The sequence below is a fragment of the Cyprinodon tularosa genome, unplaced genomic scaffold, assembly GCF_016077235.1.
Source record: "Cyprinodon tularosa strain WSP-4 unplaced genomic scaffold, ASM1607723v1 ctg137, whole genome shotgun sequence".
Taxonomy (NCBI): domain Eukaryota; kingdom Metazoa; phylum Chordata; class Actinopteri; order Cyprinodontiformes; family Cyprinodontidae; genus Cyprinodon; species Cyprinodon tularosa.
In genome coordinates this window covers 634,547-650,904 of record NW_024038189.1, presented here as the reverse complement: position 1 = coordinate 650,904, position 16,358 = coordinate 634,547, and the positions used below count along the sequence as shown (strand labels likewise).

The window sequence follows — 16,358 nt, the reverse complement described above, 5'->3', positions numbered from 1 at the left end:
GATTAAAGTCAGAATTCTGAGAAAAAAATCAGAATTCTGAGAAAAAAATCAGAATTCTGAGAAAAAAGTCAGAATTCCGACTTTTTTCCCAAACTTTACTTAAATAAAATTTAAAAAAAATCAGTTAACTTTTTTTTTTCAGTGGCCCTAATCCTCTTCCGTAGCTTTCTCAGTGTGCTTTCAATAATAATTACCATCAAAGCAGCCTTAAAGCTACATTTGAGGCTTAAAATACTTTATCACTATAAATGTTTGAGTAAAGCAAAAAGTGGGAATCAAGAAGGGTGTTTTCCAAGAGTTATCAAACCATCACAAGCCCCATTAGACCAGTCAACCGTTAACAGACACCCAAAGCAGACTTTAACCTTAACTCAAGCAGCAGTGAAATGTATGACATGTTCCAATGTGCAGAAACTGTCATCAGGGTTAATAAAAGGCAACAATAAGGATGAGAATTTGCATTTTTTATTTTTTTCTGTCCTTTAAAAGTTTTATAAGATCACAAAAGAATTGGACTCAAACTCAAGCCAAACAACAACTCAGACATAATCCCATAAAAAATTTACTTTATCTTAGTTAAATACTAAATTAGTCTGATGTTGGAAGATTATGGGAGGGGAAAAAAATGTAATGGTGATCAAATCAAAGTCCACGGTTTAAAATTTATGGTTTTATTACATGAACTGATAATACTATGTTAGATAGGATCTATAAATACTGGTTGGCCTTCACTGTCTACTCTAGAGCAACATGATCTATGACCTGAGCTGTATCAGGGAAATATAAACACACGTTCTGTTAACTAATCCCATTTAATCCAGCAATAAGAGCATGTAGCGAGTGTATATCTCTGATAAAAAGCAGCTGGTATGTTACGTAAGAGAAACACTAAAAATATCTCTCACATGAAGTTATGGCGTTCAAAACTAAACTTGAATAGTTTTCCTCATATGGAGTGAATTCTGTTCCATTATTGTTGCAAGCAAATACAAATTTTAAAGCAGTTATTTTTATCAAAATGATTTTCAAAGATTAATTTCTGGATTACATTTGTTTTTTCTAAACCTTTTTTTTTTTTCCAAATTTCCATTTAGACCATATGTTTGCTTGCAACAATAAAACATTCCCACCATACTGTGATACATTAAGCTGCACTTCATCAATGCGTCACCGCCCAGGTCTTTAGGTCTCTGTTGCAATTAAAACATATCTGATTAGACAGGAGTTTGTTTCCTTATTGCTCTTGAGGTATATAATCTGCCTTTTATCTGATTTAAAGGTATACTATGCAACCGGTGTTGATTTTCCAGCGAGGCTCCCCCCAGAGGGTGAAAGTAAAAGTGCACTGTTGTAAATATGCTCAGCTGTTCTCCTGGTTTCTCCGTCAAGCCAGGCACGGTTGTTTTGAGCTTAGCAGACAGGCGAACGCAACGAATCACCATGTCTACTGGGATTAAAGTGACCACTTTGTTCCAATTTTCGAGTTTGAAAATTTAGCATGTTTCCGACATGGGCTTTCGCTGTTTTCTCGCTGGTTCCGCCATGATACCTGCACAAATATCGGCACTGCGCTAGCAACGAGCATGCCTTTCACTGGGGGCGTGTAGCAGTTCACGCCGTAAAGCAAGACCGACTCTCACGATGCACGAGACTTCTGGGCCGGTGGGTGCGGGCCGAGGGCTCCTGCAATTGCAAGTACGGTATTTCCCCTACAGACCACCAGGGCGGCCGAGAAAACCTTTGTTCGACTTGAAATGACTCATTTAATCATCCAAAACGTTATGGAACACATTAATTAACTGAAAAATGTTGCATAGTATGCCTTTAAACAGAAAAAAACAAAAAAGTAAAATTCATACCAGTAACCTTTAAGGTGACCAGATATCCAGAAAAATTAGTGACAGTCCAAATTCTAAGGTTTTGTCCCGAATCCCAAATCTGGCTGTGCCTGTCATGAAATTTAAACTTATACCAAATAATAACTTTTTAACCCCAGGTACGCATCTCAAACTATTTGATAGTGCCGCCGAGAGGCTGCTGGCGCACAGGGATGGCCAGTATTTCTAATACAAGTATTTAAAATACGTATTTCAAACACGAAATATTTTGTCATTTGTATTTTATTGAGATGATGAAAATATGTTTTATAAAACCAGTTACTCACAATAGAGAGAAACACCTAAACTACATTAAATCACCTTGATTGTAATGTTTGCTTTAATCAATAATCCAAAGGTCCTGAAGTCCAACAGATGGTCAACAAACAGGATCTATAATTTACATGAAACATTTGAAGCTGGCAGAGGAAAAAAAAAATTATCAACCACAACGGCTCCAAACCTATTAGATCATGAGTAAAACAGGGTTTACATGAAATATGAGCCTTTATGTTCCTCACACCTTTACTTAGTGGTAATATTCCACTGAGGACAACCATTTATCTCTTAAAGCGTCCCGGCCTGGTGTAAAAACGCTCTTCTGACTCTTCCAGGCTCTTTCACGTGTGATGAACTATTCTGTCTATGCTCTCCTGGATGTCGGCCATCTTCTTCAGCACATGGTTCACCTTGGTTTCATCAAACTCCACACACACAAAGTCGGAGTCCTGCTGGAAACAAGAAAAAGGGCAGTAAATAAACACTTGATCTGAGGGATTTTATTATTTTTAGCTTTTAGAGTTGAAGAACAGTAGGAGAGGGAGTATATTTCGACTCACTCTTATATGATACCAGAACGTTAGAGATTGAACTAATAGATTCTGCAGAGTGGGAGAATATAGAATGAAGCAGAATGATGAAAAAGGGGTCCCTATGTCCTCCAGCAGTCTAAGCCTATAGCAGCATAACTATAGAGATAGCTCCGGATACAATAAGCTTTATCAAAAAGGAAAGTTTTTTTCATTTACATCATTAATTAGTTTTAAGGTGAATATAAGCATTTTTAATTAAACTTTGCAATAAAAAGTTTTTCACTGGCATTAGGCCAATTTGAAAAGCCGGCATTCGCAAAGGGTGGAAAAAAATATGCAAGAGGCGATAACTTCAGAGGCTGGAAGTTGGAGGAGATTTCGCTGGGAGTTGGAGGGAAGTGTGCTGCCATTCAGCGGCCGTTTGACTGGGAAGGGCCATTTTGAATGCCTGCAGACAATATTCCTCAGCCTAATTACAATCTGTTCAGAAATGTAATAAAAGCATCATTTTACATTTTCCTTCACATATTTTTACGTAGGATTATGTTGACAAAACAGCAACTCTACAATTTTAAAAATTGGTCCTCACCCCTTAGCACCAATCCTAAATGTTACTATTGTAACCCAGTAAATGAAATTATAAATATTTTCCCTATTTAATCCATGTTTGCGCTTTATTCACAAATGAAACAGTTTTAATCAAAAGTCTTTCTAGATGTCCAGGTCAGAGCATTTTGCTCTTTTTCTAACCCCTGGGGCCAGCTAAGCTAACGGGTCTTTCAGCTTCATCATAGTTTAAGGAATTCCTGAGTCATTAATTTTTCGCTATAATCTGAATCAAACTTCACTGTTTGACTGCAGTTAACATCTCTGCGTCAGGATTATTCACATTTCATCTGCTGCTATTAAAGGACACTTTAAAATGCATTAAGCCTTAAACTTTGAACATCCCTTCAGGGAATCTTCCCCTTTTATTTCTTTAATTTTGCTCAGTGTTTAGCTTAGTTATTAGATATAATACTGTGTGATTGTAGCTAATAAAGGTACCATCGTATTTTAACCCGTGGTCTTTTGTGTTCATTTTATACAGTGAACAATTTATCACTCAGGTTGGATTCACGCTTCTTTCAAAAGCATCCGAATGAACAGAAGCACATTTATTTGGTTGGTATTAATAACTCTGCTGATAGCCATAGCCTAAATTACTAAATTGGTGAAAGACAACTGGATTCCGGACTACAACTTTTTTGGTAAGTGGCTAAAACCCTGTTCAATAAGCAAATTACAGTTATAATCAGAGATTATAAGTATACAAATACTTTGTTACTGTACTCAAGTAGATTTTTCTGATATTTTTACTTTACTTTACTACTTATTTTTATGGTGACTTTTTACTTGTACTCCTTACATTTTTACACAAATATCTGTACTTTCTACTCCTTACATTTTTAAAAATTGGCTCGTTACTTTAGTTTTGAATCATTTCAATGGAGTTACCGTTATTATTTTTCACGTCATCAATACCAAATTCAATCTAATTGGATCGGAATCTACGTTGCATTTGACGCACCACTACATGATGAATCGACAGATTCGGCGGTATTCATTGGCGGCAAATCATTGCAGCTTGGTGGCGGTGGCGTTAGCATAGTAGCATGGATGACGAGATGATTGAAAATGAACACAACGGAGATCTAGTCCTATTGGCAGACATCCATTTAAAATGTAGGCAACGGCATGAAAAAAGTGGTTTCTACTTTCACTTTTATACTTAAAGTAAATTTACAAGCCTGTACTTTGTTACTTTTACTTGAGTAAAGAAGTTTAATCAGTACTTCCACTTTTACCAGAGTATTTTTTAACACAAGTATCTGTACTTTTACTCAAGTACGGAAAGTGAGTACTTTTGACATCTCTGCTTATAATCATTCAACTAACTTCCAGTTCTAGTTATTTAGTATATCCATAATCTTCTGGTAAGCTGGCACAACAACATCTCTCTCTCACCCTGACTCGTCTGTTTTCCTCCTCAGCCTTCATGCAGCAGTTTGTCCACCAATAAATTTGAGACTTAAAAAAAGGTAGTTTTACACAAACATTAGTGACTTCTTTAAATAATCAGGTGACTTCTAAAGTGTTTGTGTTGGATTTTAGGAGACTTAAAGCAAGATAATCTGTATTAATTAAATGTCTACTAAATATAGACATGGATATTTCTCCATCAATTATATTTTTCCTACCCACATAATATATAAATTCAAATGTTTTATTTAATCTCCTCTAGAAGACAGAGCAGTATAAGCAGAGGCCCCTTTAGTCAGGATAAGGTAATCATCTTCATTGCGTGAGTCACACGGTTAGAAGAACGGAAGTGTAAGATTTATAGATAATACTGTTATAGATACTCTTCTCAGGGGCCTGGTTTGATAAAGGGGACGTACATCTGTAACCTTGGCATTGAAGAGCCGCTTTCAAAATAAATATTAACACAACTTATCAGACAGGCACCGACACATGGTTTACTGATATGACTGAGGTATAAGAACACAGCGGAAACGTTACTCATGATTAATCTCCATGTTTTTAACTCCTGCATCAACATGAACAAAGTGATATGAACTGTCATTTTCCTCTGCTGAACTTAGATTAAATTCATGTTAACGTATAAGTCCTATTTGAGAGTTATCAGACTTTTATATGTAAATAAAATATATCAATAATTCTGTAAGCCGTTTAGTTTAAATAAATTTGAATAAAATATTGTCACATAATAACACAGGCGGTGCTCTTCAGAGGGCAGCAGCGTTTCCCACGCCTTCTGACTTTTGTGACAGTGCTGCAGCGCTTGTGGCCACTAGGGGCACTAGACAGGAAACTTACAAGTCTAGCGCCCCTGGTGGCCAAAACGTACATGGTGTGCCTGTAAGTTAATAGGACAGTTACAACATATTTAGGCCAACATGCTTAAGTAGTTCCTTTAAAGTTTTATTTCTAAAAACAAAAGCACCTTCAAGGGGAAAAGCATCAGGAATCTGAATGCATCTATATGATGCACTTTTTTTCGATTATTTTGGATGAAATTAATAGTAAATGATGCATAATTTCTATTCATCTTCAGAGTCAGTTGCTCCTTTATGTTGGAAAATCACATGTAATCCCATTAAACTACATGTGGCATCGTCAAAACATATAAATTCAGAGACAGATAGAATCATATAAAAGGCTAGATTTTTTTATTCTCATAAGACAAACATGGTTACTAAATAGAATATAGAGTGAAATACATGCTCAGAGTTACTTTCCCAAATTAATTTAAAGTTTACGGGCAAAAATAATCAGCTTTATCTTATGTATTTTATTCTCTCATCATGTTAAACCAAAACTAAAACATGGAGAATGATGTTTATACAGGTCAATAAATAAGCCCTCCATGATGCATCTCTATGGCTACGTTCACACTGCAGGCCTTAATGCTCAATTCCGATTTTTTTGTGAAATTTTGTGAAATTTTTTGCATGTCCGTTCACACTTCCAAGTATATGCGACTTGTATGTGATCTACTGTGTGAACTGAAAGCGTTCAACCGAAGTGTCCCGCATGCGCACTCGAGGACGCGATGACGTCACATGTAGCAAGCGTCCTCAGTGTTTGCGGAAGTAAACATGACTCGTAATACCGCAGCGTATATTGCGTTCTTTAAGTTCTTCTCCAACAGGAGCAGGCACATTACGAATGAAATCTTTTTAAGAAGATCAAAAAGAAAGAGAGCCAGATTTCTTACAATGGCGTTTTGTGGGGCAGTAATAGCAACGTCCGTACAGAGCTCTCACTTTCTCTCTATTGACTGCTCTCTGTGTTATCTTCCGCCATGGTTGTTAGTTTTTCCCGCCTCCGCTTAGTAGGACGCAGATTAGTAACGTTTAGTAACATTTGTCAAGTATCAATGACGTGTAGGTCGGATGAATGCGACCTGGCCGTACAGACACAGGTCGCATTTGAAAAGATCAGATACGTATCGGATTCAGGACCACATATCCAAGTGGCCTGGGTCGCATTTGAAAAAATCCGATCTGTGTCGTTCAGACTGTCATAAAAAGATCAGATACAGGTCACATATGGGCAAAAAAATCGGAATTGGGTCACTTCAGGCTGCAGTGTGAACGTAGCCTATGACATGCTTTCTCTTAAAGATATATGATGAAGCACAAAGTAATTTATAGACCCTGGTCCTTTGAGGGGTTAAATCTGTGAGATGTTTTTTGTTTGTTTTTTTCAGGGAAGGTCTCTAAAGCTGCTTTCAGTGAAATTGAAAAAATAAAGTAGCTTTCTCATGGGACTGAGGCTTATTAAAAGCTACCAATAATCTGAACCAGGCCTCCAGCCACAGTACAATCAGCCCTCTAATCCAGCTCATAGCCAGTTTACTGTAATCAGACTATAATACAACACTTGTTTGTTGGCTCAGGAGTTTCACCCGTATGAGAAACCCAAATATTTGACAGTATTTTTTGTAGCTAAATACTTTGCTACTTAAATGTTTTTGTTTGATATTTGATATAAATTCATACAGAGGACGGGTGAATTCTGATTTAGAACAACATTGCTATAGAGTAGGGTTAACCAATTAAAAATCAGAGGGGTCCAGATAAAGATAATCATCAACCAGTAAAGGTCAGGAGACATTTTTAATTATAATCTATTGCTTGAAACAGAATTTAAGATAAAATGAGTTTTTTTTTTATGCATCCATGTTATACTTTGAATTTTTAAATAAAAAAAAAATATATGAAAAATATTTTTCCATTTTAAAATCTAAAGTGTTTTTTGAAGAAGAAAACAGCAATCAGTCAGTTTGGTAAATAAACAATTTCCTGATTCACAGATTTTTTTAAATACCTGTTTTTTGTTTTTGTTTTTTTTCTTTATGGCTTATTGAGAGAAGAGAGCTTTAAGCTGACCTGCAAGGTTTTTAACAGTGTAGAGTGGATGTAGGTTCGACCAATCAGAGGCCTCCTGTCTGCAGTCACCTACAATTATGGAGAGGTGCAGCAGAGTATGGAAGTAAATATGTGCCATCAGAATTTGAATAAAAAATACCTCTGAAATTTGAATGTTGTATATTAGTGCTTACTTTTTCAGTATTAAAATAAATTCAGAATATATTTTTAACCTAAAAAAAATTCAATGTCATTATTTGTACATTAAAAAAAAAATTCTGTGTAATTTTTTTTACATGGTTGCAATTTTCAGTTATTAAAAAAATTCACATTCCTATTTCAAAGTGATCAAATTTTCAATATACATATTTTTCACAGTTTAAATTTTCAGTGTTAAAAAATTCAGCATATAAAAATTCAACTTTTCAAAATTCAAATGCAATATTTTCGTTGTCCTCCAATTCAACTTGCTCAAATTCACTGTCTCCAATTCAGCGTCTAAAAATTCGTTGTAAAAATGGCCAAGGTTACTTCAGGTCACAGACATTAGCAATGGATGTCCGATTTCAACATCCACCTAATCACGTGATACAACCGTTGTATTGAAGAAGTACCAGTATCACCCAGGCTGGCGACCATGGAGGCGAACTCAAACCCAACGGTGAGTTTAATGCTTTCATATTTCTGTAGTATATTTTATTTTGCGCATGAAGTTTGATACGTTATCTTAAAGCCTGATTTAAAACACTGGTTTGGGCCGTTGTTAATCTTACACCGTGTAGTGCCGGCATATTACTTCTCGCTACCTCCGAGCTAACAATACAGTAGCTGATCAGAGTGGGGTCGGAACTGTTCACAGCCCCTCTTTGAAGCACACAAGACAGCCATATTAGCTTACTACATTAGCGGTAGCATCTCCTGAAAAATTACGACTTTACTAAGACTGCCTGGAAAAGTGGTATTTCTTTTTGAAATAAAACGGGGGAAATTTGGGTGGGGGGAGGGGGGTAATATGCCGGCACTACACGGTGTAAGATTAACAACGGCCCAAACCAGTGTTTTAAATCAGGCTTTAAGATAATGTATCAAACTTCATGTGCAAAATAAAATATACTACAGAAATATGAAAGCATTAAACTCACCGTTGGGTTTGAGTTCGCCTCCATGGTCGCCAGCCTGGGTGATTCTGGTACTTCTTCAATACAACGGTTGTATCACGTGATTAGGTGGATGTTGGAATCGGACATCCATTGCTAATGTCTGTGACCTGAAGTAACCTTGGCCATTTTTACAGCGAATTTTTAGACGCTGAATTTGAGACAGTGAATTTGAGCAAGTTGAATTGGAGGACAACGAAAATATTGCATTTGAATTTTGAAAAGTTGAATTTTTTATATGCTGAATTTTTTAACACTGAAAATTTAAACTGTGAAAAATATGTATATTGAAAATTTGAACACTTTGAAATAGGAATGTGAATTTTTTTAATAACTGAAAATTGCAACCATGTAAAAAAAATTACACTGATTTTTTTTTTTATGTACAAATAATAACATTGAATTTTTTTTAGGTTAAAAATATATTCTGAATTTATTTTAATACTGAAAAAGTAAGCACTGATATACAACAATCAAATTTCAGAGGTATTTTTTATTCAAATTCTGATGGCACATATTTACTTCCATAGCAGAGTGTCTGCGGAAGGGGCGGGGCATATCTGCATTCACTGCAACACACGCAGACTAGAGACTGACACAGGAGTGGATTTTCACTCCTGTCCCGTCCCACTCCCACAGAAAAAAATTGTGTCCCGTCCCGATCCCGGGCCAGAGTAGAAATCTAAATCCTGTCCCGTCCCACTCCTGGTGAAATTACTCCCACTCCCATTCAGAATGACCCCCCGCTCCTGCTCCACTCCCTTTCTTGTTGTTTTTGACTCGCATTATAGTGTAGGCTTCAAGGAAAAAAACTACAAAATGGCGGCGCCAGTACTGGATTTTTTTTTCTTTCTATTTAATTTTTTGGCATCAATCCTTGTTTCTTTTAGTTACTATTGGTTTGCTCCCGCTCCCGTCTGCTCCCGTTAATGTTTAATCCTGTACCGTCCCAATTACATGATCGTTAATAATACTGACTCCCATCCCACGGGAATCCCGTGACCTATGGGATTCCAGAAAAAATGTCAGTCTCTAACGCAGACGACCTGGTTTCTGAGTATAAATCAGCCTTAATGCTCATGCAGGACCCTTAAGTTTTCTGAATGCATTTCAGACAGGAAATCACATGCAAGTCATATATATATTTGGAAATATACATGAACACGCAAAACTATTGGATTTCACAAAAACGATCAGGAATTGACCATTAAGGCCTGCAGTGTGAATGTAGTCCAAGAGCAGTAATTGTACTGCAAATGTAAAAATATATACAAACATATAAACTATATAAATATATAAACCGTATCAACCATATGTCCACCGTCACTTTACCTGTTATTATTGCATATCTATTATATACTTCACTCATATCTATTTAACTCTGCAATAATTTAATACAATCAATCATTTGCACAGAACTTTACTGTTGTCACTTTATACCAGTGTTGCCTTTTCTGTATATACTTAATGTATATTTTTTATATATTTTTAAATATTTTTTATACTTTGTATTCTTCTTTTTTTCCTACTGCACTGTTGATGCAACGCTGCAATTTCCACACTGTGGGACAAATAAAGAATTATCTTATCTTATTTTAAAATATGTAAATATTTTGCATTTCACCTGTTAATAAGTGGAAAAGTTTTAGTTTCACCTGGTTTGATTCTGTGAAAAAGCGTATTTTACATCAGTTAATAAAAAAAGACAAAAATTTGACACTTTAATTGGTTAGTAAAATAATCTTTAGTTGTTTTAGTATTTTCTCAGTTTGTGTTTCTATTTTTAAACCCCACGTCAGTAGACATAAACAGCCAGAATGTGTGCAAACCTGGACTGATTCTAACCTGTCCATCTCTGCCAAGCTCCAGCTCCATCAAGGCGACTGGCCCTCTGTGGTCGGCGCTCCCGTAGCTGTCAGCAGTTTGGAGGTCTACTCTCCATGAGAGGCCCCTGAGAGTGGGCTCCCAGCGACACTGAGCCAGCAGGCTCTCTCTCACTCGTGTTCGCTGGCTCTTCCAGAAGCGGGAGAGAGCAGCAGCCTGCTCAGCAGTCAGCCCGCTGCCACCCTGCCTCTTGGTCTGAGCTGTGAGGAAGGCCTCCAGCTGGGCATGGTCCATGTCTGCTGCAGCGATGGACTTCAGAAATAAGAAGACAGAAAAACGAGGATCAGAAAAAGTTGTCCTTCATTTTTGATCAGTAAGTCTGATACATTCAATAGCTAAATTCTGTAAAATAAACCATATTCGAATTTGATCTAAAATACAGGAATATGAGTCAAAGCTTAACCATTCATTCAACTGTTTTCTCTTATTTTGACCAAATTATTTAACAATCATATTCAATCTTAATTAAATACTAAATGAAATATTAGTGGACAATACTGAAAGACTCAATTTTATTTATCCCTTGGGATTACTCCTTTAGGGAAATTCTGGTCACTGTAGCTTATATAGAGTAAAAAGAGTTAAAGCATGATGCCAATAAAGATAAAAATACAACAGACAATATACTAAGAGTGTATAAACATAAATATAACACATAAATATAAGTATATAGTATAAAAAAGCATTACAAAATTGTTGTAATGTCCTGGAATATGTTTCTCTTAGATATAAAATTATCTGCAGGGAATGGAAGATTACATAGTAGTTGACTTGGATTATTGCACTTGTTCTGTAGAGATGTACTGACCTTATAAATAAGTAAAAAATTACACAGGCTACACAGTAGTGTGCATGTGTTATTGCATACTTTCCAACAATAAATTAATGGAAAATAACATTAAGTTATCTTAAAGTTAAAACTCTTCAGTTATTAAAAGGTCATCGCTGTTTGTTTAGTTTCAGCACAGCTAAGATCTACTTTATAAACAGAAGAGCACCAGTAAGATCGGTCCAATTATTTATTTTTAACAGTGTCGTCCTCTTACATTTACATATAAACCTGCAATATAAACACATGAGGATTTATAAATATATTTCAAGTCCAAAGTAAAAACAATATGCAGATCCATGCATGTAAGAAGTAAGCAGTTTACGATAAAAAAAGTCCCGTAACAATGGAAGGTCGGCAATCAAGCTTTCAAACGCTGAAACTTAGGATTAGCCTAATAAACTAGCCTCACCCGCCAGCGGCCACAATCATTTTTGCCTGCGAGTGGTCTAGCCTCGATCAATTCCACACATAATTGACATCATTTTTAAAGAAAGTCTGAAAAACTGTTGCTGTGATAATAAGCAGGCAATGCTGCCCCCTGCTGGCCAAAACTGATACACTTAGCAGGGAAACACTCAATTAAATTCATTATGTTGGTGTCTATTTACAACTAGCCTAATGAAGGAGGCTCTATGTGCATTTTTAACTAACTTAAGCATCAATTAGCAGGCCTACAGAGAAGAGTTTGCATTAAAATCTGACCCCAGTCACTGACTTTTAAAGAAAAATACTCAGCCTTAGCTTAGCCCCTAAAATCATGCAAAGTGCTAATTTCGTTAGCATTTATATTAGTTTTTCGAACATTAATGCCTCCAGCTTCGTGTCATACCCATCTTCATACCTACTTTATGCTGTTTGTATCTGCAAGCAGGGAAGAAAGATGTTTTTTCCTACCTTTATCAGCCCTTTCATTTTTTCGTACAAACTCTTGAATTCCTCCTGCGGCATTTCCGCATACAGCTCATTTTTCAGCAAGTCCTCCGTTATTTCGCTTTTGTTGTAATACACCATTTGAGCTATTCCATTCAACAGACCGCTTAGAGATTTAGCGACTTCCACGTCCGCCATGTTGGCGTGTGATTCACGTGAGAGGCGGGGAGCGCGTCACGCGGAAGCAGAGGATGCATTGCATTGTGGGAGTTGTAGTCGTATAAGCTTTACTGCGACCCGACTTTTAAAAGCATGAAAGGATAATCAGTAGAGGTGTCAAAAGTATTCATGTATATTACTCAAGTAGATCAAAATGCTAATGTTTAAAAAAACTTAAAGTTATCAACTTAAGCTGTTTACTCAAGTGAGTGTACTCAAGTGTAAAAGTACCATTTTTAAAACTACTTAAAATATACTCCATTATCCATTTTCTGTCAGGCTTCTGCCCTCTGCTTGGGTTTCTTTTTAAGTTTATTAGTGTTCTGTATTTGTAGTTTATTTCTTTAAGTGCTGAGTTCTATAATTATCCTCTGTTACCCCCTTGTGCCTGTTTTTCCCTTCTTCCCAATTGGTCCTGCTCACACCTGCTCCCAATCAGCTCGTTAGTCCTGCCTTTCTGCAGTCAGCCATAAATACTCTCCCTGTGCAGTTCCTCATGGCTGGTTTCTCATCTCTCTTTGTTTTTCCCTGGCTCCTCTGCCTTGTTTTCCCTGTTTTCTCCATAGTAAAACATTTTAAGTTGGATTTTTGGATTCCTGCCTCTGTAAACTGTGATCATTCAAATAAAACTGCAAGAACTCACCTCTGCCTCCCTGCCTCTGCATTTGGGTCCTTAAACTTCAGCCTAACCTTGACATTTTCTGTCAAGCTTATCCTAAGTGGGATGTACGGGCGAGAGGCAGGGTACACCCTGGACAGATCTAACATATATTCCAAAAAAAAAAAAAAAAAGAAAACTAAAAACAGTCTACTGATCTTTGTTTCCAAGCTTGAAGATGTTTTGCTTCCGATCCAGGAAGCTTTTTAAATTCAAAATGTCAGAAATAGAGTCTGGATTATCCAGTAGCCCAACAAAGTATTGTTTTTGCTTAGAAAGCATGCAAACTGAAACAGGTGAACGGGTCCACCCCTTTGGAATGGGGGTCGTTTGGCTTCTTTTGTTACATACCCCATCTAGGTGTCTGAAAGGGGGTCATTAAAGGGAATTGCTGGCCTGGCTGAATAGGGGAAGCCTTCTACTCTCCTGTACAGGGGTTGGGGTTACGATGATTGCATTGTAGGTCCACGCCCTCTGTTTAAGGTTGGTTTTTCTTCCTTAACATAGATGGATTCCTTCATGCCCCTCTCAAACCACCTGTCTTCTTTATCGAAAATATGAACATTCTGGTCCTCAAATAAATGTCCTTTGTAATAGTACATCCAAAACATGATTAGCCTTCATTTTCTACTCACCCCCATGCTGAACAACACTCTGGAGTACTTTTTTGATATCTCAAATGCATCTGGAGATCTGGGAGGCTTCTTGCTGTCTGCTGACATTCAAATAATGGAGGTCTATGGCGCCCGAGGCAGAAAGGTCCATAAAAGTCCACAAAAAACGTGTCAATATTCCTCCATACTGCTCGTCCAATGTATTCCAAGTGTCCTGAGTGGGTAGCGTCCAGAATTTACTCGAAACGAAGTCATTTAGAATGTTTTTAGAGCATAAACAGTAGTGTATAGGATTTCCTGAAAGCGCGTTCACGACGCTACGGAAACCGCGGCAGACCAAACCAGATGAAAGTGCGCATTCAGCTCGGCAAAGAACTCATGCTCTTCCTCAACACTGAAGTCCTCAGACATTTTTCTTTCGTTGTTTCTTTCTTTGCACAGGTAAACAGCGCATTTCTTCTTCTACGCTTGCATTATCGGCAGAGCAGACGCTGAATGCGCACTTTCATCTGGTTTGGTCTGCCGCGGTTTCCGTAGACAAGTGAACGCGCTTTTAGGAAATCCTATACACTACTGTTTATGCTCTAAAAACATTCTAAATGACTTCGTTTCGAGTAAATTATGGACGCTACCCACTCAGGACACTTGGAATACATTGGACGAGCAGTATGGAGGAATATTGACACGTTTTTTGTGGACTTTTATGGACCTTTCTGCCTCGGGCGCCATAGACCTCAATTATTTGAATGTCAGCAGACAGCAAGAAGCCTCCCAGATCTCCAGATGCATTTGAGATATCAAAAAAGTACTCCAGAGTGTTGTTCAGCATGGGGGTGAGTAGAAAATGAAGGCTACTCATGTTTTGGGTGTACTATTCCTTTAAGGTGTAGATATACAGCAGAGTCTTGTCCAGAGGAGGGCGCTCTTCTGTGTTTGGTTTCTCCAATATAAAGATCACAGCATTCCTCACTGCGCTGAACTGCAGACACCACTCCGCTCATCTTAGGTCTGAGGGTTTTGTTTTTAGGATGCACTAGCCTCTGTCTAAGGGTCTTGTTAGGTTTGAAATTTAGTGGGACTTTGTGTTTGGAGAAGATCCTCTCGAGTTTTTTTTTACAGATTCCAGCATTATATGGGATGGTGATGTTTTGGCGTTTGATCTTCTCACCGTTATGTTCTGCTGTGTCTCCGTTTGTTTTCCTTGCTGATTTGATAAAGTTTTTGTCCAGTTTGTGTATCCACAGGTTTGAAGAGCATCTTTGATGTGTTTCTGTTCTTTGTGCTTTCCTTCTGTTTTAGTATAGGGACGTGCTCAGCACGATGTTGTAAGGTTCTGATGACTAAAAGTTTGTGTTCCTGTGGGTGGTGTGAGTCTAAAAATATACAAGTAAATGTAATGCAGGAAAAATGATAAAGACAGCTGCTTTACTGCTCTAGCTTATTAAAGGATTTTTTTTCTACAATTCTGGATGATTTTTTTTCCTCCTTAATTTTCTTATCTTTATAACTAATGGCAACAGTGTAAAATTTAATTTAGCATCATAAAGTTTTTATTTTTGGTGTGTAGTGAGCAAGTTGGTGCAGCACAGAATCCAACCACTAAGGAATTAATTATCTGGATAGAACAAATTATTTTAATTGTTTAAATTTATTTTTAATAAAGCAAAAAAAAAAAAAAAATGTCTATTTTCAATATGTCTTTTCTTCTCAAACACTTCATAGACACTTTTTCTCTTACGACCCTCGGCCATTTTCAAAGAACTACGGTGAGAAAGGTGAGCTTTAATGATGGTCTGAGACCGTAGCTCATCGCACATAAACGCCTGAAAGTGCGCGTGTGCAGAAAAAGATAGCTAACAGGGCAAACAGGTAGGATGGATTTACGTAAACGTATCACCAGAATCACTGACAATTAGGAAGACCACCTATTCAGACAATCCATCCAGAATAAAAGATCTTCATCTATACCTTTATGTTGTTCATACAGACATATGGATGTAATCACAAAAAGCAAACATTGAAATATTTTTGTTTTCCCTGAAGGAATTATTGGATTTGTCTGCGATCTTGTAGGGACAACGGGGGGTAATTGTGCATGTCCTATAGGATTCTCATTAGTTTAGCTAAATGCTAGTGATGATGAGATGAGGCATTGAACCATTTGGCCAAATTGCATCAACAATTCCCACAGTTCATGAGGCTCCATGTGAACATGTCACCACCTACCGGTGGAATGCAGAACTACAGTTAGTAATAAAATCAGATTTTTTTTTTTTTGCAATTGTTTTTCTTTTTTTTCCCCTTTAAATTCCTTTGAAATTGTTCATTGTTAGTATGTATAATAAAATCTTTTGTAAGTTTTTTTTAAGTGTAAAATTTCTTAGAACAATCATTTAAGGTGCACCGTGCTGCCATTTTAGTGAAATAAACTCAAGCAGACAGTGAAAGTGTTTCTGCAAATAGGGCAATGATGAGCAAAATAAAAGGTGTTAGTCATT

General features: G+C 37.0%; 1 protein-coding gene across 2 annotated transcripts; it reads right to left on the bottom strand.

The window, feature by feature from the left end:
• Positions 1–2,102: 2,102 nt before the first annotated feature.
• commd1 (copper metabolism (Murr1) domain containing 1) lies at positions 2,103–12,601 on the bottom strand. 2 transcript variants are annotated; one of them, XM_038278008.1, is made up of 3 exons: positions 12,394–12,601; positions 10,629–10,919; positions 2,103–2,608 (listed from the first exon to the last, which is right to left on the bottom strand). In XM_038278008.1, exons 1-3 carry the CDS (start codon positions 12,565–12,567, stop codon positions 2,498–2,500), a joined length of 576 nt encoding a protein of 191 aa, XP_038133936.1. In that variant the 5' UTR covers positions 12,568–12,601; the 3' UTR covers positions 2,103–2,497. The 2 variants fall into 2 exon arrangements, with proteins under 2 accessions (XP_038133936.1, XP_038133937.1); XM_038278009.1 differs by having other exon boundaries at positions 2,103–2,605; positions 12,394–12,567.
• Between the last annotated feature and the right edge of the window lie 3,757 nt (positions 12,602–16,358).